The following is a 27,386-nucleotide window of genomic DNA, read 5'->3' as shown; positions in this document are numbered from 1 at the left end:
TTAGTGTTTGCGCAGCCTGAAAATGTCGGCTGGCTGAATATACGTTTTTCTCTATGTTATCATGATACAATTGATTTCTCTTGGTTGTATTTAAACGCAGTTAATATTGTGAAATACATCATTTTGAGAGGTGGTTAATTTTTACACCGTTTCAACTCTATTTTTAATTGAACGGTCAAACATAAATTAGTGAAAATCAGGCGATAAGACCTTATGTCAAGCCACTTTGATATTGGGAGGGCCGAGGACGTGTGCCAAAATGAAGAAATTATTCTCAAAAATCGACAACACGTCGAAAGAGCCCAGCGGTTATTTGGGAAAGGTGTTCGTTGTTGGACGACATACAGTGACCGTCGAGGAAGTTCTTGCAGAAGGTAAAGTAAAATCAGATTCTCCGTTTTTTTTTTCTTTTTTTTTTTCGCGTACTTATAACACCCTCCCCGCTTTTCCCCCCAGACACCCCTCGTCCATCTTTGATCCTGTAAGATCTTTTCCGTTATAATATTAAATTAAAAACGTCAACCCCCTTCGTTAACTGCGTTTTTCCGATGAATATTCATTTTTACCACCTCTTATTTTTTAAAAATAAAAAATATTCTCGAAATTGAAAATTTTCATCAAAATCATTTCTATATATTGAATTTATGAAAAATTTCGTAAATTTTTTTTGCAATTTTCTATTTTTGAGTAAGTGTTGTACCAAATTTACCACATTTTAATTTCTTTTCATACAATTTTCTTTTTGTGTTTCTTAATTTTAATTCAGCAATTTCGAGTTTATTTCCTACAATTTTTATTTTTTGTTTATTTGATAAATGTGAAAAATAACATTGCAAATTGTTTTTTTTAAGCCTAAGTTATCTTTTATAGGTTATCTTGCGCTTTTGATTCACTTTATAATAAAAAATTAGTTCTCATGGGGTGTTATCTTTTTTTTTTTTTTTTTGTTTTGTTTGCTTTTTAGAGCAGCTGATCAATTTAAAGAATTTATTATTGCGCAGATTAAGTTGGTTAGTCAATCGATAAATTGCGTTGAAAAAAAAAGTTTTGGTAAAATTTTGTCCGAAGAGGCAAACTTATATTGTAACAATTTGGATTTTTTTAACTCTTCGCTAAGTAATTTCACAATGTCTTTGCGCAAACTTTTTCTTTTTGATAGTAATAACAACGCTACCTAGTTATAGTTATTTTTGTTATTCGGTTTTTAAGAAACATTATATTTTATGTTTCATTATTCTTAGTACTTCGGTACGAAAGGGCTAATTTTTCTTTCTTTGTAAGCCCGTTTACATGTAAATAAATAAATAAATAAATAAATAAAATTAATAATAAAAAAATATTTTCTAAATAATCGCTCGTGGGAATAAAAATTTCCTCAATCTTTGATAATAAATAAAATTCTCATCTTATTTATCGTGTTTGGAATTCAGGAACTGTAGGAATCTTTAATTAAATTCTTTCTTTTTTTTTGCGTATATATCTTTTATTAATTTATTTACGGCCTTGAACACAAAAAAAAAATATTTGTCCGCATTTTTTATTGTGAGAAATAATTGTTTCTTGAGATCGATTATTTTTGTCAAATTAAATTTCTTTTTTTTTTTTTTTGCTAAATAGTGTTTACTTTTTTCGTGGAAAAAAAAGTGAATAAAAAAGTTTCATAAAAAAAAGAATGTCATTGATTTTTGTTTCTGTCGTTCCTTTTGGATTATCGACACTCGAGACAAGTATATTATTGTTTTGTTGATTCTATTATATGAAAATTTAAGTCTAATGTATAATACATGATAATAAATGGAGAATTCAGTAAAGTGACTCATGACACAAAACTAATACTCAGCAGAGTGTCGAGAGAACCCACTAAATTAAGCAATTATTCTTTTTAATCTATTTATTTATTTGTTTTAAGTTCAAAAATATTATCTTAATAATCTGTGTATCACACTTTATTATTTTCTTATCATATTATCTGACACAATTGATTTAACAAGTTGACAAGTCGTATCTATTTTTTTAAAAAAAAAATTTCCCACCTACATGTATGTTAGTGAAGCAGTAGTTGAACAAATCGATATTACTTAATATCGATTCTTTAAAATGATAACAAATCATCTTCTTTGTGGTCATAATTTATCGCGTGAGATAACAAACTCTTTCAATGATTGCATCGTTATAATCATTTAAGTATTACTATTGAATTAAAATAATAATAATAATAAATAAGGTTTTATAAAAAAAAGGAATCACGTCTTGAAGTTGTCTGCAAATACAATCATGTAATGAAATCAAAAATACAAGGTTAGGAAATTTCTCTACGATTCAAATTGAAAATCACCATTTTTGAGTTTCATCCGATTTTCGAAATTAGGATTTTTTTTTATAAAATTCAGTATATTTTAATTATAAATTTATAATACTATTTTGTATTTGTTTTTGAAAAATAGAATGTTTTGAAGTTTTTAATTACTCAACCCTGACAAATGACTATTAAGTGCTCTTTATTTGGTACTCCTGGGTAATTTGTAAACAACTTCAAGCTGCAGTCTCAATCGTGTCAACAAAAAGTAAATAAAAATTTTATTGTTTCAATAACTTTTAACTCTTTTCCAATTTTCAGAATTTGACAGAATAATATTAAAAGTATAATAAAATTACATTTTTTATATTATCATATATGAGATTATCTAAAAAAAAATTTTTATTTAAGGTTATTTTATGCATCCTATAAACGCTTTAAACTTTTAAATTAAACTTTAAAAAGTTTACAAACTATCGCGATAAAAACGAATTCTGTGATGAGTAATTATTTCAGTTTCCATGGATATGAAATATTGATCACTTATTAAAATTGATTTTCTCAGATATTCATTCATTCGTGAAATAATTAGAAAGTTCATCTATATATATATATATAATAGGCAGAAGGTAAATTTACCAAGAAGAAAAATTGCGGTGAAAGGTTTCTTTAACTTAGTTATTTTATATATTTATAATAAATATCTACTTTATGTTTCAAGTGAAATATTATTTTTATAAAAATTTCTACATCTCTGGATAGTCAAAATCAATATTTCAAGACTTGAGAGTTATGTATATATAGGGAAAATAAAACTATACATATATATATATAGTGCCGGAGAAAAATTTCCAATTTTTAAACTCATGAGAATTTGTTATTTCCTCACGTATTGTCTTCTTATTATTTTTCTTTTATTTTTTTTAGTTGTACATATTTAATTTGTTTATTATTTTATCATCAATTATTTATTAATTCTATGAGTGATAAATTAAATAATAAAAGTTATTATTTCGAAAAATTAGTAAAGTAGAAAAATATTAATAATTATATTTATTAATAACATTAATAGTAGTAGTTAATTCATAATTAAGTGCCTACAAAATATTTAATAATTAATATTATAAAGTCAAGTAATTAGATTACAATTTGAATATTATTTTTTTATTTTAAATTTATAAATATAAAATAATAATTGAGTAAATAAATTTCAGTCAGTTAAAATTATTTTTAATTACTAATTGTAAGATCATTAATTTAACCAATAAAAAAAAATTTAATTGACAAAAATAATAATTAATGAAATTAATTTTGAATGCTTTTTTTTCATTTACTAATTAAAAAGAGCATTTTTCTTTTCCCGAATGAATTAAAAAATCAAGGACGAATTTGATTACGACATCGTTAAGTGCGTTTTAGAATATAGTTTTAATATCAAAATTAAATTGACATAATTAATTGCTTTTTTTTTTGTTATTAAAAAATTTTTATCTTCTTTTGAAAATTTTTTAATTTTCCAATTAATTATTTATTAATCAATGTTAAAAATGAATTTTTCAGGTGGATTTGCCGTAGTCTTCCTAGTTAAATCCTCAGGTGGTCGATATGCCCTTAAACGTATGTATGTCAACAACGAACATGATCTCAATGTTTGCAAAAGAGAGATACAAATCGCGGTACGTATATTCTAAAATAGAAAAATAATATAGGTAATTAAAAAAAGTGTAATTCAAATTTCAAGCCTCGGAGTGTGGCATTTATTGTCTTATGTCACCTGCTTCATTTAGTTTTATAATTTCTTACCTTTTTTTAGCTTTCTTGTAATTCGATTAATTTTCAGATGTAATATTTAAAAAAATAATTGATAAAAATAATTGATAATTGTAAAAATATTGATTGAAGCTCAGAAATGTTGAAAAATAATTTATTAGTTTAAAAAGATTTTTTTTTCACATACCTGAACTTATATTAAATTTAAAGAAGACAAAATTGCAGAATTTCATCTTCTCTATATAAAAATAATTCAATTGATCCAAGTTTCAATTAAATTTAAATAATTTGAAGCATTTATTGATTAAAATTCTAATAGATCGAAATTTAAATTCAATCTCATTCTATAATAATCAATCATCAATTTAGTGAATATCTAAAATTCAATTTATTTTTTGAATCTGTTCAAATTTTAATTCATCGAAATTTAAATTTAAATAAATTTTATTCGATTCAAACTTTAATCGATTTCAAATTTCAAATTGAACTAAATTTTAATTTCAGGTGATCCAACTTTAGATCAATTCTAATTTTTATTTGTCAAAAATTTATTGATTTTAATTTTATCAAATGCAAATACAATCGATTGAAATATAAAATTAACGAAATTTCAATCAAATGTAAATTTAATCTATCGAAATTAAAAATTAACAAAATTTCAATCTATACCTAAAAATTAATTGATTTAAGTTTCAAATTAACCGAATTTTAATTTGTACAAATTTTAATTAATATTTAAGTTTTAAATTATCCGAATTTTAATTGAAATTAATTTAAAAATATACAAATTTTAATTGAATTAATTTTCAAATTATCCGAATTTCAATTATAGTACAAATTTTAATTTATTTAAGTTTTAAATTATCCGACTTTTAATTTGTCCAAAATTTTAATTGAGTTTAGTTTAAAATTATCCAAATTTTAATTAATTTAAAGAAAGAAAACCGAGTGATAAATTCAATTATTTATAATTAATTAATTTAAGTTTCAAATTATCTGAATTTTAATTTACACTAATTTTAATGAATTTTAGTTTTAAATTATCCGAATTTCAATTTGTCTAAATTTTAATTGACTTTAGTTTTATATTATCAAAATTTTAATTGATTTATGTTTTAATTTATGATCTTTGTTTTTGTGGAAAAAAAGAGTGAAATATAGTGTAAGAAAAAGCATTTTTCTAATTTCAAATTGATTTCTATTACAATTAATTAAATTTTATGAAAAAATTTTTTATCACTGAAAGTTTTTTTAACATCAGTGGGGAATTGAAAAAATTATGTGCCTAAAGTTTTGAACGTTTAAATGAGCGAAAAATTTATTAACTACTTTTTTAATTTCAAATTTTATTATAAAATATTGCTTTCTGAATTCAAAATGAAATTTTGTAATAATTTATTAAATATTTAATGTTCTTTTTAATTTTTCATTGCTGCAGTATATTAAAAAAAAATTTATAAATAAAAAAAAATGATTTTGTTCATTTGAACGTTCAAAACTTCAGGCACATAAAAATTTTTTCCAGTGGTGTCCACTCTGAAATTGAAATCATTGAAGATTAATAATTTTGCTTTTGTATTCTAGAGTAACCTGAGTGGTCACAAAAACATCATAGGATATGTGGACAGCAGTATTAGTCACACAGGAGGTGGAGTTCACGAACTTCTGCTCTTGATGCCGTTTTGCAAATCTCAAGTTCTCCAAATGATGAATAGCAGGTATTTAATATTTTCCATTTGTTTTATTAAATGTCCATTTTTGAATTAAATAAAGAGAAAACATTTTTCAGATTCATATTAATATAATAAACAAAAAATGAACCAATTTTTTATTTTTATATTGAAAAATTTGTCAGTTTGTTTTTTTTTTTTGATAATAAGAAAACATTTAAAAATTTTTTTGTAGATTACAAACTGGTTTCACGGAATCAGAAGTGCTTCAAATATTTTGTGATGTTTGCGAGGCTGTTTCTCGTTTACATCATTGTCAAACGCCCATTGTTCATAGGGATCTCAAGGTTAGTAAATAAAAAAAAAAAAAAGAAGTTATTGTATAATTTAAAAAAGAAAAATATTTTCTAACATTGTATTGAAAATAATAATAATAATTGATAAACAAAGGAATAATAATAATAATAAATTTTTAGGTGGAAAATATACTATTAGCTGAAACTGGGAATTATGTTTTGTGTGATTTTGGTTCGGCTACGGGTAAAACTCTCAATCCAAATGTTCAAGGGGCATCGACTGTTGAGGAAGAAATTAAAAAATACACAACTTTAAGTTATCGTGCTCCTGAAATGGTGGACATGTATTGTGGAAAGGCAATTACTACCAAAGCAGATATTTGGGTTAGTGAGAAATATAATTTCATTTATAATTTTATTTTTGTTAATTTTTTTAATTAATTAATTAATTAATACAAATTAATTTTCTTTTAATAATTTAGAAAAAAAATTGTTCTACTTCACAGTTATTAATTGTTTTTTTTTGTTGTTGTATTTTTTGCTAATAAAACAATTGTTTTTAACTTCATTTCAATTTGGTTTTAAATATATTTATTTATTTTTTTTAAGGCGTTGGGCTGTTTACTTTATAAGCTGTGCTTTTTTACACTACCATTTGGTGAAAGTACACTTGCCATACAATCGGGAAATTTTTCAATTCCCGATAATTCAAGGTTTGTGGATTATTAATTTTTTTTTTCTTAAGGCTTAAAATTAATAGGAATCGAAAGAATTTTTCTTTAGAGTAAAGAAAAATTAATTTTTTTTTTAGATATAGTCGAGGACTACATTCGTTAATTCGCTATATGCTTGAACCTGATCCAGATTTGCGACCTGATATTTATCAAGTTTCAGTTATTGCCTTTCAACTTCAAGGCAAGGAATGCCCAGTCCAAAATTTACATGTAAGTAAATTATCAATGTTTTAATTTTTGAATTTCCACATTTTTAATTAATATTTCAATTAATCATATTTTTAGTGTAAAATAAATATTTTTTTTATTTTTAAAAATTTAATTGTAAATATTTGTTTGAAGAAAATTGATTTTTTTAAATTTTATTCTATTAATTGAAATAGTGTTAAAAAAAAAACAATTTGTGATTACATAAAAAAATAAAAGGCTAAATTAATAGTGAATAAACAATTGTTATTGTAGATTTATTATTGCAAAGCATTTAACTGCGCTGTTGCTTTAACTATATATAGTACATAAATACTTTCTTCATTAAGATCTAATAACGGTAACCATTAAAAATCAATATTAAAGTAGTAACGCAGTTGTGACAATAGCCAGAGCATTTCTGACCTTCTCAGTCTTTTGTATTCGTGTTTGTACTGATTTATAAACGCGTGCAAGTGACGCGACATTTATCATTTCTTTCAATGAAAATTAAAAAAAAAAAAAAACCCCCACAATGATAACTTTAACATATCGAAAACAATTATTATCACTTTGACAATTTACTTTTCATTTTTTTTCTTGAAAAAGAAAAATTTTCCAAAGATAAAAAAAAAGAATATTTGAAATTTAATTATTTATTTTGAAAATTAACTCTATTCTACTTTGTTTTTTTTTCTAATTTGTTGTTTTATTTTTTGTCTCCCCTTTTTTAGAAAAAAAAAAAAAAAACTCACCATTTTTTTCTTTTGCAGAAAGTTTCAACGCCAACGATGGAAAATTTACCATCAGCGCCAATGGAATCCGAATGCGTTAAGCGTTCGTCATCGATAAAAATCACAAAACCAACACTCGTCACAGCGGTGGAAGGAACATCGGTGACGCCACGGCAACGACCAAAAGGCCAAGGTGTCACCTCAGGTCCAATTAGTCTTAGTGGACAAATTGTGGCGCAAATTTCCGGTCAGGGCAATCAATTACCATCGTCGGGAAATTCTGTGTCTTATATACAAATTAATCAACAAATAACGCCAATAAATACACCGCAAGCGTTTGTTGCATCGTCAAGTGTACAGAATATTTCTGTCAATTCACAACAACAACAACAACAACAACAGCAGCAGCAGCAAACATTACAATTGTCAGCGCAATCATCGACATTCTCACAAGTCTCGCCACATCTCACATCACCGAGTCAAAATGTCACTAGTTTTGGTCAAAATTCAGCGCAGACTTCTTTTAGTCAATCGCAAAGTCCATTGATAAGTCATTCGCCATTAACTCAACAATCGCCCGTTACGGTTCAGGAGAAGAATACATTTTATTTTGATGCTAAACCACTTGAGGCTAAATCGAATGACGACAATCTTGAAGCTCTCTTTCCTTCTTCAGGTAAAAAGAAAATTTTTTCTTATTTTTATTTTTTAACATGTTCGTCTTCAGCGATCCTTGAAAGTCGTGAATTTTCTTTTAAAAACTTTTTTTTTCACTTCGAAAGAATTTTTTTTTTTTTAACATTCCTGAACTTTTATTACTTTAAAGAAAATAGAATTACAGATTTTCATTTTCTCTATAAATGATTCAATTGATCCAAGCTTGAATTTATCAAAAAAAAATTTCATCGATTTAAAAAATTTTTTATGATAAATTTCAATAAAATGTAAATTTAAATGAGCTGAAGCTTTTATTGATTAAAATTGTAATGGATCTAAATTTAAATTCATTTTAATCAATTTAATTTATCCAAATTTGAATCTGTTGAAATTTTAATCCATCCAAATTTTAATTAAATTAAATTTTCTTCAATTCAAATTTTAAACGATCCAAATTTAAATTTAAATTTCAAGTCATTCAATTTTCAATTAATTCTAATTTTTATTGGTTAAAAATTTATTAATTTTTTATTTTATTAAATGTAAATTCAATCGATCGAAACTTAAAATTAACCGAATTTTAATTTATCCAAAATTTTAATTAATTTAACTTTAAAATTAACCGAATTTTAATTTGTACAAATTTTAATGAATTTAAGTTTTAAATTATTCAAATTTGTTTATCACTGAAAATTTTTTAATATTCAAATCTTGAATAATGATAAAATTGTAATTAATAATTAATAATTAATAATTATTTTGGATTTAATTAATTTTATTGAATTAAATTTTTTCTTTTAAATTAAAAAATGTTAATTTAAGAAACCGTGAAAAATTTGTGAATTTTCAGGTTATCCGGATCCATTTAAAGATGATGCTCGATCAATGCCACCGCCAACAAAAATTCCACCTCCCGTTGCTCCAAAGCCAGGAATAACAAAAATTACCCTCGGCAATTTAACAAATTCCGGTCCAACGTCGTTACTTGGAAGTGCACAATTAACGACAAAATTAACACCGAATAAATTAACGAGCACAATGACACCTCCCATTTTACCAAAGCCTGTTTCTGTTAAAACCGAAAGTTTAAGTCAGAATATTAATTCAAGTAATTCGCCGCCTGATAGTCCAACTTTAATCTCATCGAGACATCGGAGAAATGTTAGCGACACAAGTGCATTCAATAAGTGAGTAAAACATTTAATAAATATATAATAATAAAAATTTAATTTAATTTAATAAAAAATATCTTAAAAAATATAACTTTGTATTTTTAAAATTAATTTATATTTAAAATTTAAAATTTCTTTTTTAAAAATTTTTATTACTTAAAATGATTAATTATTTAAAAATTATTTCACCAAATGTTTCTTTTATCAATTTTTATTGACTAGAATTTTGAATCACTACAATTTATTTTCTTCAAAACTTTAATTAACAAAAAGTTTCTATAACCAAAAATTTATTTCTCCTAATGTTTATTTAACCTAATTATTATGTGCCCTAATTTTATATGGTATAATTTTATTAGATATAATTTGTTTTTTAGACGAATTTTCATTTTTCGAATTAGCTTTTAACAGAATTTCTTTTTAAACGAATTTTTACTTAAAATTTTTACCAAACTAAAAGTATGGCAGAATTTTTATTTCACTCAACTTTTTATTTAAAAGAATTCTAATTTAACTGAATTTTAATTAAGCATAATTCTCATTCAACAGAATTTTGATTCGAATTTTAAAATGTAAAAATTTCTAATTAGCCTAAATCTTCATTTGTCCGAAATTAGAAATTACCGAATATACAATCATCATCAGAAAGATTTCGGTGCGATTTTTATAATTGATCAATTAGAAATTATCAAGAAAATCGTGATTGGTAAATTTTAAAAACAGCACTAAAATCTCTTTCTGTTGATTATTTGTTTGGCCATTTGCAATTTTGGATAAATGAAAATTCGGCATTTTAAGAATTCTATCAAATAATAATTCGTACAAATAAAAATGTGGACAAATTAATATTCGGCGAATTGGAAATTCTAGTATTTAAAAATTCGTAGCACTTAAATTTCTATTAAAATTCGAATTCTGCTAAATTAAAATTCGGTTAAATTAGAATTGGAATAGTACAAATAATTTTAATTAATTAATAATTGCCAATAAAATAAAATTGTCAAATCAACAATTTCATCTTGAATATCTAGATATTGTCAAAGAGACTTTACTACTTAATAGATATCCGATCGATCTGTTAAATAGAAAGATTTCATATAGAGGTATAATATATTTAAAATTTTGATGAAATCTTATTTGATATTTTTAAACATTACAATTTTAAACTAATTTTTACAAACTCTAAAAATTTTAAAAATTATGTTTTTCCAATTTTCAAAGAGTTTGATAAGAAACATTCTTTTCATTTTGATAACATTAATATTTTACATATTGAAACTAATAACTGGAAAAGAAAAAATCTGCAAATAGTTCTATATAAAAAACAATACTAATAGTATTAATTACAAAACTCTCTCATAGGTCGAAAAAAGCGCGCTTATATAAAATGCTTAATAATAAGAAAACGTTAATAAAGCAATATAAAAATATTTTCACTATTGAATTTATTTTTTTTGTTAATTATATTGCTTCCTAATAAAAAAAATATTAATTTACTTAATTGTACTTAAGTATGTAAAAAATAATAATAATAATAGGATATTAATAATTTTATTATATTTATATCATTATTGTTATTATTTATTTATAAAATATATAATCTATTATTATTATTATCAATTTAATATTTATTAATTAATTATATAATATATTATTTATTTTTGTTATTATTATCATTAAATTATTATTATTAATTAATTATCCATGATATATACATATATATTTTTACAAAAATTCGATTAATTTTTTTGAAATATATAGATGTAATACATTCATAGATAATTAATTAATAATAATTTATTGAAAATATTCATAATAATAATAAATAATATATTAATTAATTAATAAATATTATACTGATGATAATAATAATAATAATAGATTATAAATATTTTATTTAAAAAATAATTACAATAATGATATAAATATAATAAAATTATTATTATTATATACTTAAGTATATTAAGAAAGTTAGTATTTTTTTATTAGGCAGCAATATAATTAACAAAAAAAATAAATTAAGTAGTGAAAATATTTTTTTATTGGTTTTCTTATTTTTAAGCATTTTATATGAGCGCGCTTTTTTCAACCTATAAGGTTATTCAAGTTGGGTGGGGGAAAGCCACGAAATTTTTCGTGGGAATGAATGCTGATAGGCTGATAGGTGCACCAGCAAGCAACCATCTTGGCTTTCCCCCACCCAACTTGAATAACCTTTATAAGAGAGTTGACGTAGCGCAAGCGCAGTAGCGTTTAGGTAGGGTCATTGGCAATTCTGCTGAACCCAACCTCCATGACAAATTTTTCTATTTCTAGAAGCACGTTTATATAAAAAATGTGTTTCTACAAAATTTATAGAATAAATTAAGTGTTCAAGAGTTTTAATTTTATTTATCTTTTAAAAACAGTTTTTTTTTCTTTGGAAAATAATATTTATTTATTTAAAAGGGTAAGAAATTTCTGTTTTTCTTTACTTTTTAACGTATACTATTTAAACATAACCTTAAACTTCTTATATATTTAAGCCTTTGAAATATAATTTTTTCGTTAAAAAAAAAAAATTTAATAATCTAAAATGTCATATATATAACGCCTCGCTCCTGAAATTTTTCTATTGCGTCCAATCTAGGGTCCACAATTCTTATCAAAAACAAAAATTTTTCTTCGATTGTACATTATTGCCTTCTGTATGAATTAAAAGATTTCGATAGAAAGTGAAAATTAAAAATTATACGTGACTAAAAAAAAATTTTACTTTTCGCCAAAAAAAACTTACTTTTTCTTAAACCAGAATGTTAAATTCGAATAAAAAAAAATTTTTTTCATACAGAAGGCACTAATGTACGATTGAAGAAAAAATGTTGTTTTTTTTTTGTTTTTGATAAGAATTGTGGACCATAGATTGAACGCAATGGGAAAATTTCAGCAGCGAGACGTTTATTTTATTATTAAGGCCATGTGAGATAAAGTCACTTTTTGGTAGTTCCAAGTATTCTCGTAAATGAGAAGAAATTTTGAGGAATGATAAAAAAGGGTTAAAGGAATTGGGCTGTTCTACTTATTTACTATAATTGAATGCGAAATAATTTAAAAGAAGTAATTAATAGTGGAGTTAATTGGTTTTTTTTTATTTCTTTGAGCGGCTTCTAACTCGAATTGGCGCCATTCTGAATGCTATTCTCTAAACAAATTTTACAAATTTCAACCAAAAATTCTTTACCATTTTAGAAAAAACTTGGTAATACAATACCATGTTTTTTGCATGGGTGTCACGTGGGTATTTCCCACATGGCCTTAAATTTTATTTTTTTTTTTTTTAATAAAAAAATTATATTTCGTAGGTTTAAATATATAAGAAAACATCTACAAAATAACTCGTATCAATTTATTTCAATGCGTTTCAGAAAAAAATTCCTGAAATTTACACATTTTTTGACTTTCTATAAAGTAGGCGCCCTTTAATTATTGATTTTATTTACAGATTTTTAAAAAATATATTAATTCTTTTTGAAATCTTTCTATATATTTTTTTTCCAATTATTGGATGATAATTTTTGTAAAATTTATATATTATATCCCCTGATGAGGAATAATAATGTTCGAAACTAGTTAGGAATTTTAAAAAAATATATATATATGATGTATTCCATGCCAAAGTGTAAGTCCATCTGCAATTGCATCTCCGATTTTTTTTAGTACTAATTGAGACTAGCTTCCATGAATTTTTTCAAATATTTTTAGCAAAGCCGTTTTCGAGTTATGGAATTTTGAAAATTGGAGAATTTTCATGACTTTTAATTTTTGAATACTCATAACTTCCTTAAAAATCATCAATTTTAAAAGTCGTTTTTTTCAAAATATGGGTTTTTAAACGTACTTTTCAAAAAAAAAACGAAATTTTTTTTAAATGATATTACTATCAATTTTTTTTTTACTATCAAATTTTTTAGTTTTAATGATAAAAAGTCATTTTTCTCATTTGACGTACTGATCGATTTTTTTCAAAATTTTTGCAAAAAACTACTTTTTACGAAACTTTTAAGCCTAGGCCGATAATGGGCAAACGATTTTTACAATATTTTCGGAAATTTTCAAAAAAATTTAAATTTTGAATTTTTTAAAAATATTTTTGATTTTTTTTATACTACGTACTTTTATGTATTTTTATGCTCTATGTACGAAAACCGTAGTAACAATACCCAAAAATTTGATTTTTATGGTAAAAACCATAAAAAAAAAGTTCCAAAATTTATGGTTTTTTTCGTTTTTTGGGTAAAATATGCAAAATTAAAAAACAAAACTTTCAAACAAAAGTTATAGAACTTATTAAAATACATTTTTTATATCTTATGCATTTTTTACCCAAAAAACGAAAAAAACCATAAATTTTGGTACTTTTTTTATGGTTTTCACCATAAAAATCAAATTTTTGGGTATTGTTACTATGGTTTTTGTAATCAGCGCATCAAAATACATAAAAGTACGTAGTATAAAAAAAAACCAAAAATATTTTTAAAAAATTCAAAATTCAAATTTTTTTGAAAATTTCCGAAAATATTGTAAAAATTGTTTGCCCTATATCGGCCTGAGCTTAAAAGTTTCGTAAAAAGAAGTAGTTTTTTTGAAAAAAATTTGAAAAAATCGATCAGTACGTCAAATGAGAAAAATGACTTTTTATCATTAAAACTCAAAAATTTGATAGTAATATCATTTAAGAGTATGTGGGAACCTCCCACGTGACCTAGTATGGGAAAATGTGTTTTGGTAGTATACATTTCACTCTAAAATAAGAAAAGATTTTTGTCTAAAATTTTGAAGGATGATAGATTAGGGTACAAAGAATCTCGCTGTTCTCCGAAAAATACATAATTTTGAGTTAAATTATTAAAAAATTAAGTTTAAAAAGTGTCATTTTTAAACGAAAATGAAAACAAAGATGGCGGTGCATACACAGACGTTGCTTGAGTGTGTCAGTGCTCCAGTAAACAGCGCCAATTCGAGCGAGTGGCCGCTAAACGAACTATGATAAAACACATTATTTTACTATTTATTGCTTTATTTGTATTATTTTTGCGTTAAATTATGGTAAATAAGTAGAACAGCGAGATTCCTTGTACCGAACAAAATCATTTCTCCAAAATTTTAACCTGCAATCATTTTTTATTTCAGAGAAAGTTTCAAACCACAAAAAAACGTCCTTTACCCACATACCCTTAAAAAAAATTTTCGATTTTTTTTTGAAAAGTACGTTTAAAAACACACATTTTGAAAAAAAGACTTTTAAAATTGATGCATTTTTAAGGATTAAATTAAATTAAAAGTCATGAAAATTCTCCAATTTTCAAAATTTTATACCTCGAAAACGGCTTTGCTAAAAATATTTGAAAAAAATCATGGAAGCTAGTCTCAATTAGTACTAAAAAAAAAATGGGAGTAGCAATTGCAGATGGACTTACACTTTGGCATGGAATACATCATATACATCTTTAAAACCGTATCTAGGCCTTTTTGATTAATAAATTATTTATAATTAGACGGTTAATAACAAAAAGCATATAAATTAAAATTTAGTTGTAATTAAAAAAAAAAAATATATTAGAAATGAAACATTGTAAAAATGAAATTTTCGCAGAGTATTCGCGAATGAAACTTCGCAATTTTTGGCTCCTTATGAGGCTTCTGTTAAACCTCGACAGGACGATTCTTTGACACCAGATGTGCCAATGGAAATAAAACCAGGAATTGGTGCTAGTGCTTCGCATGTACGTGTTGTAAGTAATAGAGAGCACCATTTTTCCTTTGTTTCCTTAATATAATTTCTTAATTGGATACTCAGAGTGAACAAATTTATGATTTAATGATTATCAGTCAATAGAAATCCGTTTCACATGAATAAATTCTATTTCTATTCTATTTTTCGTTTTGAAGATAAAATTTCTTTGTTTACTTAAAAAAAAAAGTCTTGTCTAAATTAAAAAGAACAAAACAAAATTTAAGTTCATTAAAAAATTTACTCTTTTACAAACAAAAAAATTAAATAAATTTCAATGTTTAATTGAATTTGAATTTCAGTAAATTTTTGGATAAAATATCTAATAATTAAAAACAATAAATAAATATTATTATTATAGATAAATCCTTTTTTTTATATAAAATTTCTTTAAAATTATACTTATTATATTTATAATAATTAGGTATATACTTATTATTTTTATAATTAATTGTATTTTTTTCTTCTTGTGAAATATTTCTATTTATTGTTGATTTTAAATCTAATATTTTTAAATTTAAAAGAAAAATTTTTTATTTCATTCAAATTGTTTTTTAAATTATCTTTATTTTTAATATTTACAATAATTTTTTACTTTCTGTGTGATTTAAAAAAATGAAAAATTATAAAATTAAATTTAAAAAACGAATTATTCCGTTTAGTTGACCATTTTCGCACTGCACTTAGGAATTTAGAATCATTTTGTAGAAGTAGATCTTAGAAATGTAGAATCTATTTAACTTTTATTATATTTTTTAATGATCGAGGCAGCAAATTTTTTTCTGGTTTTTAAACAACAAACTTTTAAATTGTAAATAATATAAAAATAGACATTAATCCAAAGATTACTATTAAAATAATAAAATAACAAAAATTAAATAATACTTTTAATAAATTTTAATTTTCAAAGAGGAATTAATGATTTTTCCTGTACTTTTTAATACTAAACTAATTTTTAAAAACCTTGTTTTTTTAAAATCAAGTTTTATTTTCAAATTTTAACTAAATGTGAGGGAAAATTATAATAAACATTTTTTATTAACTCTGATCAATCTTAAATAATAAATGTTAATTATTTATTATGAAATTCCAATTTCTTATAAAAATTGGAAAAATAATTCTTATTGAAAATTTGTATAATATATTTGTAATATCGCGTTTTTTTAATTGTAGATGTTAGTTCTTTTTTTTCGGATGATAAATAGACCATTTTTTTCTTCAATAAATCTGCTTATCTTCAGGGGGAGCTTTCAAGTGTCACAGGTATGGAAAGTCGATCACTTAGTGCAGATGTAGCAGCTTGGAATCCATTTGAAGATGCTCAACCCTTTAGTCAACTAACAGAGGATCATATTTTTGGTGCTGAATTTGATAAAATTAGAAGAGGAAGCAATAGCAGTATCAGTGGTGTTAAAAGTCGTGAAAGTTTAGTTATGTCATACACGGAAGTGCCCGAGGACCCTTTTGAATCGGCTCCATTCAGTTTACCTGGTCAGTATAGAAATTTATTTATTTTCATTATTTTATTTAGTATTTTTCATTTCTTTCGTTTTATTTTTATTTTTCCAACCAATTTCGAAAAAAATTATTTAATTAATTTATCATTTTTTTTTCTACCTACGTAACTATTTAAAAAAAAAATAATAAATTAGTAAAATCATTTTTTCGTATTTTCAATTTTTGAAATTTTCCAATTTGCTATTTTATTGCTAAATAGTTTTATCTAAAACTGAAATATATTTTCTTTTTTTTGAAAGATATGTATTAAATTTTATTCAATTTTTTTCTTTTTTTTTTGTTTTGGTCTTAAAGTAATTTTATTATTTATTTCAGCAAGCAAAAAGAATAAACTGGGATCAAAGGCGACCGCAATTGCTGGAGGTAATGCATGAGATTTTTATTTCATTCTCTACTTTAAAAAAAAAAAAAATACTCTTCTCTCTCTTTTTTCTTTTAAGTTGCTAAAACGCTACAATAGTCATTTATATGTATAAAAGAAAAGAATTCTGGAGACTTAATCAGGGTATTGACTAAATATATTTAAAATAACTTTCGCCGCTTAAAAAAGCAATTCGAATAATAATAATCGTGTAGGCTATATGAAATGAAAGAAAAAAAAAAAACAAGTCACAATCTAGTCCCATTAATACGCAATGAATTTTCATTTGAAATTTCTCTCAAAAAAAAAAAAAAATATATGAAAAATAGGACCAGTGAGATTTTTCTATATGAGAAAAATTGTCGGTAAACCTGAGAATTTTTATTTTTCCTTTTTTTATTTTCTGTAATAAAAACAAAATAATTCCCAATTTTTTAAACTATTTTTTTTTGTATCATTCCATTGATCAAAAAAAGAATAATCAATTTTTTGTTTATTAATGAAATAATCAATTTCCGATTAATTTCATTTGAAAGTTATGATTATCATTTTATAATTAATTCAGATTTCATGAATCTAGTCTTTAGATTGTTATCTGTAAATGATTAAAAATTAATTTACATTTAACTTTTACCTTGAAATAAATGTTTAACGGATGATTTTTAAAGAATAATCTTATTAAACTTTTTTTTTTTTTTTTCTCAAAAAAGAGGAGAAAGATTTTTTAAGAAAAAGTTTTTTTTAAAGATTCAATTTGTTTTGTTTGAATTTATTTGTTATTATTATTTTTTTGTTTGTTTTTAATTTAGTATAATCGAACACTTCCAGTTTTAGAAAAAAAAGACATTTCAAAGTGTCGGCTTTATCAAAAATAGGTTTTTGATTTTAACTTTTTCTTATATTTAATTGTTTTTCTTTTTTTTTTGTAACATAATCAAAATTACTCTTGCAATATTTTAATTATTTTTAAAATAATATTTAGAAATGTACAAATAAATTAAAATTAATTAAAATTAATTAAAAATAAATGTATATATATATATTAAACGTATATAAATTTAAAAAAGAATTTCATTTGACAGAAAGATTTAAAATTTTCATTTCTAATTTATTATGGTGATAAAGAGAAAAAAAAAGAACAATCTGAAAATGAAAGTTACAGAGCTTAAAAATCCCCAATTTTTTTGGTGAATGATTTAAAAGAAAAGAAATTCAAAAAAAAAAAGAATCAAATTTTAACATAAACGCTTGAGAAAATTGAATTGTATAATATAACAAGAACCAAAGAGTCGACATTTTGAGATTATAAATTGAATCAGTTTTAACTTTAAGATAAACACCAAGATATTTTTATTAGACGAACAAATACCTATATAGACGATACAATAGTTTAAAAATAAAAAAAAAAATATATATATATATAATATATATGGGTGTTTTTGAGGATATTTCTGTGATTAAATTTTGCTCAGTTATATTTTTATGCTCAATCATCCCATAGAGAAATTCTTTTTCTATTCTATATATAAAATATATATATAAAATATATGTTTCCACCTTTGTAGAATGCGATAAATCACACATTTTTGAAACATCGAATTTAAAATCCAATTTACAGTTTAAAAAAAGAACAAAAAGTAAAACTATAATAAAAAAGAAAGAAAGGAACAGAAAATCAGTAAATTGTAATTAGTTTTTATTGTAAAAAAAAAGGGCAATACTTTGAAAGACACTATCGACGAAAATTTTCTATTATTATAATTGAATAGAAAATTAAATTAAAAAAGTCGATTATTGTAAATAGTCGAAAGTTTTTTGACTGTAAAAAAGAAAAAAAAATGGAATTGTTTGCTGAATTATGAGAAATTAACAAAAATTATGGAATGGTGCGATTAGATGTAATGTGAGATATACATATATAAATATATAAATAACATATGAATTTTATGATTGATAAATATGGTTAAGTGAGAAGAATTTACTTTTAATTCTACTAAAAAAAAAAAATACTTTTAGTGTATATATATGTAGTTTAAAAATGTATATTACTGCGAAAAAAATCTTTTTTTTTTTCAAATTTCAAGCTTAGCTTTTTTGACTTAATTTCGCTAAAAGCACAAACGCCGATAACAAAATCGGTTCTAGTTCAATTTCTCTCTAATAATTCGCAATGACAACAAAAAATAAACAAGCTTTCTTTCTTCATAAATCGAGCACTCTATTTTAAAAAATTAACTTTTCTGCACAATTTCTAATTAAAAAAAAAATCGTTACCAATTTAATCGAAATTTGATCCTTTTTTTAAAAAAAGGAGTTTCAATTTTTTCTAAAAATTCTATTAAATTATTTTGTACAAATAAATTTACATTTTTTTCTCGTTTTTTTTTGGTTTTAGTTTAAATTATTCTTTTGAAGTAAAAATTTCCAAATTTTATTTCAAAATTTCAATAATAATTATAAATAAATGTAATATTATTCATTAACAAATTAATTAATATTCAATTTTTTTAAATATATTTGTTTAAATATCTCTTTATTTTCTCGTTAAATGTAAATTAAATAAATTTAAATTATTTTCTTTCAATAAAAAAAAAAAATTATTTTTTTTGTTTAAGTAAATTTTTAGTTGTCTTTTTTTTGAATTATCAAATTTCGATTGAATTTTTATTGAAATTTTCTATAAATATAAATTTTAAAGGCACAGATGTGACTATATATAAATATTATAAATATTTAGTGTAAAAAAAAAAAAAAAATTACTGAAAATCGCGATAGCTGGTTATCTGCCTTCCAATTTCGGCGAAATAAAAAATCAACAATTTTTTCGTGTATATCTGTTGACCTCGCGGGTAGAACTTATACTCTTATTATAATTGTGATCTCCTTTCTAAAAAAAATTAATAATATTGTGAATGTAAATTAGCATGTCCTTCGGGGAAAAAAAAAATCGAATCTATTTTTCATGAAAAACCCGATTATCTTCTTTCCTCGCAAATAATGTGATGTGCATGGTGACTTATAAATGGTTGATTAAAAAATTTACGAGACTTTCTAAACTGATATTTTCAATTTTTTTTTCTTCTTAAATTCTAATTTATTGATTTGATTAATAATTACATGGTAATTAATTAGTAATGTAAATAAATCAATTTTTTTTCGTTATTATTAAAAAAAAAATCTTTTATTGTTTTGAAAAAATTTGATTTTGCAAGGAAAAAAATTATTTTATTTAATCGGTTACTTGACTATTTTCAAATAAATATTGACTTGAACCAAATAATTTTTTTTTTTTTGAATTAAATAAATTTTATTTGAACTGATAATTTCTGTATTTGAAACAAATACGATTTAATTGACTCAAATAATAATTATTTAATACAAAATAAATATTTAGTTACCAAATTATTATTATTTGAATCAAATAAATATTTATTTTGATAATAGTCAACTAACCAATTATTATTTGAATAAAATAAATTTTTTTCTACAATATGTAAAATGAAAAAAAAAAAAAAAAATCAAAAAGCACTTTTAAAACTAGAAAACTCTCGATAAACTTGAAATCTTCTTTTTGAGGAAGTGATTGGGCAGAATGTTGGTTTGTTTGCTTGTTCACATATAACTCTGTAAATATTTAATTACAATGGCACTAATGTTAATTGGCACTCTAATAATAATTATTAAAAGAAACAAAAAAAAAAGGAATAGAAAATTGATCGCCTCTTTAAAATGTCTTCGATGACTTAAAAAAAACAAAAAAAAAAAAAGTCAACGAATTGTATAGAAAAAGTTTTATTGTCGAAATGAGCGATCTTTTAAAAAATAACAAAAAATATTAATAATTCATCTGTCCACTGTCTGGAACATCCTAATGAGTTTGGAAGGTTAAAAAAATTTAATCTCTCTCTCTCTATATATATATATATGTCAGTCTAATCTGCAAAAAAAACTGGATTTTCATCCTCGTCCCTCATTGCTTCCCATCTCCGATGTCTATAATAATAATTAATTATTATAATACTTAAAAAAAATAACAATAATATATATTTGTTTCCGAAAATTAATATCAATGGAGAAAAAAAAATAATAACAATAATGCGATTGTCTTTTAAAAATGAAAAAAAAACCAGTGGACAAAGCATGCTTATTTTATCTTTAAATCGCTGTATAAAATATAATATAAAAAAAAATGAAAAGAAAAGAAAGAGTGAAAAATTGTTTTACAGAATATATATTACGAGCAATGCGATGGGTTACATAATTTTTCGTATATATATATATATACATTGCTGTGTATAATGAATAATGTTTACAGCAATAAAAATATCTATATATTAGCATAAAAAAAGTCTTGTTTTTTCTGCTCACGGACATTTTTTTGAAAAAAAAAAAAAACGCAGAAATCCTGACAAATTTTTATTATCGAAATCTTCAATGAGAAAATTAGATAAAATAAATTAAAAATAATTTATTTCAATGAGAAAATTAAAGTATAAATTATTTAGTTTATTTTAATTTTTTTTATTGAAGTTTTCGATCGCGACAAATTATTTTCAATTTATGGGAAAAATTATAATTTTATTCAAAAAAAAAAAGACAAAAGTTTTTCAATTAGTTTAAAAAATATTATTTTCTAAATATAAAGAAAAAGGGAATTTTTTTTATTGAATTCATTTTATGTTAAGATTTTGAATTTTTTTTTTTTTAATTGCTGAATGTCCATTGAATTTTTGTTACAGGCAAATATTTTTTGTCACTTTAGATTAATTTTGGTAAATTTTTTTCTTTTTGCTTTGGGATTACTGCGTTTTCATAAAGATCCTTAATCCTCCAAAATCTGATTAGAACTGTTCCAGACAAGGTGGTGGCGGTACTAACACACTATAATTTAAAAAAGAAAAAATATCTAGTTTTAACAAAAGAGAAAAAAAAATGAAACTATAAAATTTGTGACGTGCCCGAAGATTTTTTAGAGATGAATAATATTTGTCGAAAAATTGTGCTTCCTTTTTGTTTCACATTACACCGAGAACTGCAACAGACCTAATCAGACATTTCCTAATCCTTCTAAAATAAAAAAAAAAAAAAATTGTATCATTTATTTCTATTTTCTGACTTGTAAATATTCTTTTACTTTAGATTCTATTTATTTATTTCTATAATTCTGAAATTGGTCAATTTAGTGAAAACTTCTAATTTCCGTGCACTGATTTCTATGAATGAAAGTGATAATTGCACTCGATTTTATTATTAAATTATTATTATTATTATTATTCTATTTAGGTAAGTATAAACGGGTTTTCTAATTTTTATTTTTTTTACACTTTCAGGCTTCGAAGTGACACTTTTTTTTTACTTTTTTGATATTTTTTTCTCAACAATGCTACTTTTTTACTATTAATTTTGGCCAAAAGCCACTAAATTCTACTTTTTTAAAAAAATAATTTTTAAAATTACAGAATTTAAGTATTTTAAATGTTAGCGAAATTTTTTGATTCCTAAATGCTCGCCAAGTTGATGATTTATTATTGACTGTGTGAACTACTTTATATAATTATTTTTACACAAATTTTCATTTTTCAAAATAGCATTTAATATAATTTCTTTTTAAACGACCTTTTTACTCAATAGAATTTTTAATTTGGCAAATTTTTATTTCACAGAATTTTTATTTTACAAAATTTCTCTTTACTCAACCGTTTTTTTTTTAATAATTCTAATTTAACCGAAATTCAAACAATAATTGAATTTTAGAGTATTTTGAATTGAAAAATGTTTTAAATAATTGAAATGCCAAGATTTTGATTAAAGTTATTAGAAATAATTATTTCAACAAAAAATGTGAATCAAAATTTTTAATAATTGAATTTTAAGAGATTTTGAATTAAAATTTTTGTAAATTAGAATTGCTGGAAAATTATTAACAAAGTTTCAAATATTAATTGAATTTTAGAGAATTTTTAATTAAAAAATGTTTTATTTAAAATTGAATTTTTGAATAATTGGATTAAAATATTATGAATTTAGCAAAGAATTTTAGATACAAATTTTAAAAATAATTGAAACAGTTGGGTAAAGAGAAATTTTGTGAAATAAAAATTTGGTACTTTGAAAATTCCGTTGAGTAAACATTCGTTTAAAAAAAAATTCTGTATTAAATGCTATTTTGTAAAATAAAAATTTATGTGAAAAATCATTTTTATGGAATAATCATACGCTCCTATCGTTGTGCCAAAAATAAAAAGTTAATCGAAATTTAACAATAGATAGTTTTTTTTTTTTAAAAATGATACTTTTCCATACTTTTCTTAGTCTCATATTACGCTTCGAAGCCTGCACTTTTCTATCATCTACTAAAATTCATCATAATTTTATCTTTTTAAAACCATTGTAATAAAAAAAAAATTTCTCCATATTTCTGGATATTAAAAAAGGAATCAAAATTTCCAATTTGAAAAAACATTTGACTCGTCATAAATACACTTAAAAAAAAAATAGTATTGAGTCAAGAAAACCTATGTACTTGACTGTATTTTATACCAATATTTTCTTGATCCAAGAAATTTTTATTAGTTTGAAGTAAATTTTCTTGGATCAAGAAAATATTGGTATAAAATACTATCAAGTACATAGGTTTTCTTCATTCAATACTATTTTTTTTCAGTGTATTTTCTTTTTTATGGGAGGTACCGGTAAAATTTCAACTCATCGAAATTAATGTTGTTAAGGGGTTTTTAATTTTTTTCTGTCATTATTTGGAATCTAAATAATTATTGTAAAGTATCAAAATTAAAGAAAAAAATTTTTTTTTACCTTTTTAGAAATTTTATTTTTTTAAAATATTAACATTTTTTCAAAATCCATACGAAAGATTGTTCAAAATCATGAAAAAAAGCCTACAAAAAAATTATTAATAAAAAATAACAAAAATTGTGGAAAAAATTGAATTTTTAAGAAATAATTGATAAAATTTAAATAATTGGTTTTGTTTGGGGGTAACAATTTTTTTTTAATTTTTTTAGAATTTGAAATTTCACTATGAAAAATGAAAAAATGTAATTTTTAACAATTTTACAGTTTTTTATTTTTCAGAAATTTTATTTTTTGAAAAAATTGAATTTTTTTCCAAATCCACATGATCGATTGTTCAGAATCATGAAAAAAGTGTATCAAAAAATCAGCAATGAAAAATAATAAAAATTGCGATAGAAGTTTAAATTTTTAGTTTTTGATCGAGTTTTATTATTTAAAAAAATATTACATTTATTTATTATTGTTTTTCAATTTACAATTTTAAATATTTAATATTGTCAGAAAACAAAATTGACAACCATAAAGAGCCTTAAATTCAAAAGGTTTTATTATAATTGAGATAAAAAAATTGTTTCATATTTCTGGATATTAAAAAAGAAACCAAAATTTCAAATTGAAAAAATTCGTTTTTTTTCTGTTTAAAAAATTTTTTTTCGTCACAATTGCGGGGAAAAAATTTTCTCTTGCTTCATATTTCGTTATCTTAAAAATAGAAAAAAATTCTAATTGAAAATATAATTTATTTATTTTTTTTTTTTTTGTGCAGGAATGAATGAGCCAAGGGGAAAAATATTCACTCACTGGAGTCCAGAAGCGGAAAATGCCGGCGTCGATGACGAAGCGTCATTAATTGCCGAATCTAGTCCCGTCTCGCCTCCATTTGTAAAAGCTCCAATGGAAGATCGTTCAAAATATGAAAAACTCGCCTTCAACGCCGATGAAGTGTCAAGTGACGACAGCGATAAGGAAATAGCTCAACGAAATGTTGATCGAACAAAAAAAAAGAGACGACGAATGAAAGGTGTTTTGACACGACGAAAAAAAGAAACAAATCACGATGTTAATAATCCTCCAGTTGAATATGAATCAGACGATTCTATTGGTTCGGCATCGGATTTAAAAGCAATGAACGACGAGGATTGCAATGGTGACAATGAGGATGAGAGGGAAAAAATTGATGAAACAATTTCCGAAAGTGTACGAACGTGTGGAAGTTCAGCTTATCACGCTGAATGTGAATCAGTTGCAACGCACGAGGACGATCATCGTTTAAAAAGATCGCGACGTCATCATCATCATCATCGAGAACAATTGCCAACAATTGTTTCAGATCCTGTCGTTGGTCATCAGTACGGTGAGAAACCACTTTTACTTGACGATGAACTTGATCCCGAGGCAAAACCCGAACAAATTCACGGTGATCCATTTGTTGGTCATCAATATCGAGTGAAATCATTGATGAATCATGACAACAGCTCATCGGACGATGGGGAAAATACGAAATCATTAAAAAATGGCATCTGGCGAATTGAAGAAGATGTCTTTGCCCTTGCTCCATTTCCAAGATCAAGTAGTTCGAGAAAAAGTAGCTGTAGTCGTGAAAGTATTGTTAAAAATCAATTAACAAATTCACCGAATACATCAAATCTCGTTACACCAATAACAAGTTCACCAATTGTTTCCGGTACATTGGTCGATATTGGTGATAATTTCATAAATTCTGATTTTCCATCTAAAGAAAATGAAAATCATGAAAAAGATTTATTTGGCTCGTCACCATTTTCAGGTGAATTTTCCTTTAATCAAAAACCAAATCCATTTAATCAAAATTATGATGATGGTACACAAATTCTCATTTCAAATCCAGTTCCAATAAAGCAACAATTTTTTCCCGATTTTTCACGAAACAATATGATAACATCAACATCGAAATTTGGTATTGTTACTGTAAAAACAGATGAGTCAAAAGATTTATTTGGTTCAATTCCCTTTGATGAGCTAACAACACTAAATATGAATCTTCAAGAGAGACCAAATTCATTGCCACTCTCGCAATCACCAAATTTTGTTGACAATGCATTGACATCGATTTTATCGTCAAGTGTAAAATCGACAAATTCTGGACAATATGATTATTCACGACAAATGGAGCAACACGCGACACGTATTACAATACAAGCGACAAATAGTGTTTCAAGAGCTACGGATATGATAAATTCAGCTATTGTTTCACCAATGTCACCTGAACCACTAGTCATGGATGATGATTCACCGAAATTTAAAAAGGATAAATCTTCTAAATTGGACAAGTCAAAATATCATTTGATTAATGAAAATCGTAGTGATATGATTAATGTGTTGCCAGTGAAAATTTCACATAAAAATAAAGGTGCAAGTTATAAAAATAAAACACCGAAAGGTAAAAAAAGTCCAGCTGTTGCCGCTGCTGTTGCTGGCGTTAGTAATATGAGTTTTGAAGATTTTCCCAGTGATGAGAATAATGAGAGACACGTGGGAACGACATTGACGCCATTTGAAGTGATACGCGAGCCTGAAAAGAGGTTTGGCTCTTTAAAAAGAAGAAGTAATCCATTTACTTGAGGGCACGTTAGTGGGAAACTGGATCAAGTTATTCGAAGGTACGCAGGTGTTTTATCTGGAGGTAGATGTAAGAAATTCAAATTTTAAAAAATATTCAAGAGACGAAGGGAGATTTTACGATTATCCCATAAAAATCATTAAATAGAATTTTTATTTTAAAAAATTTTATTAATTATTCATTATTTTTTGAATTAGCATTTAAATTCGATTTCAAAACGAATTGAAAATTGAAAATTCGTTTAAAAAATATTTTTTTCTAATAAAATTCTTTAAATTGAAAATTTTAATTAATTATTATATTTATTTATTAAACTCAATTTTAATATAACGCAATTGTTTGACGAAATTTTTTTTCGAACGAATTTTTATTAAACAATTTTAATTTAAAGAATGAATCGAACAGACTGGTCAAAATAAAAGTTAATTTAACTTCAAATTTTCGTATTTTTAAATAAAAATCTTAATTAAAAATATTTTTTAAATAGGTAAACGATTTTTCAGTATAAATGTAAACACGCAAAGACAGAAATGATGCCTGTTTTACTGATAGCACCATATACTTTTTAGTTATCTGTTTATTTGTTTGAGTCTTGTAAGTGCTAACAGTCTAAGTGCTTACTTCCTGAGCAGTAAATTTCTTTGTTTTCTTTACCTTCGGTTTATGTCCAGGGTTCTTTTGAAACCATTCTTAGCAGTAGGTTAAATGTGCAAACTGTTCTACCTGTTTAAATAAAAATCTTTGTTAAACTTATGCTTTTTCCAAATGCATAAGCCATCACTTTCGCATTGAATTGTATTGTTTACAATA

At 23.7% G+C, this 27,386-nt stretch overlaps 1 protein-coding gene across 2 annotated transcripts; it reads left to right on the top strand.

The window, feature by feature from the left end:
- Positions 1 to 8: 8 nt before the first annotated feature.
- On the top strand, positions 9 to 27,233 carry LOC127277745 (AP2-associated protein kinase 1). 2 transcript variants are annotated; one of them, XM_051299081.1, is made up of 13 exons: positions 9 to 374; positions 3,857 to 3,972; positions 5,651 to 5,784; positions 5,972 to 6,083; positions 6,213 to 6,416; positions 6,642 to 6,745; positions 6,844 to 6,976; positions 7,726 to 8,362; positions 9,194 to 9,530; positions 15,148 to 15,277; positions 16,527 to 16,776; positions 17,119 to 17,166; positions 24,744 to 27,233. In XM_051299081.1, the coding sequence occupies exons 1-13, from the start codon at positions 260 to 262 to the stop codon at positions 26,576 to 26,578; spliced, it is 4,155 nt and encodes a 1,384-aa protein (XP_051155038.1). In that variant the 5' UTR covers positions 9 to 259; the 3' UTR covers positions 26,579 to 27,233. The 2 variants fall into 2 exon arrangements, with proteins under 2 accessions (XP_051155038.1, XP_051155037.1); XM_051299080.1 differs by having other exon boundaries at positions 15,148 to 15,286.
- Positions 27,234 to 27,386: the final 153 nt, after the last annotated feature.

This window comes from Leptopilina boulardi, unplaced genomic scaffold (assembly GCF_019393585.1).
Source record: "Leptopilina boulardi isolate dan_hultmark-lab unplaced genomic scaffold, ZJU_Lbou_2.1 LbouV2_179, whole genome shotgun sequence".
Classification (NCBI taxonomy): Eukaryota; Metazoa; Arthropoda; class Insecta; order Hymenoptera; family Figitidae; genus Leptopilina; species Leptopilina boulardi.
Note: the sequence above shows the minus strand (reverse complement) of the source record. Positions and strands in the feature narration are given on the sequence as shown.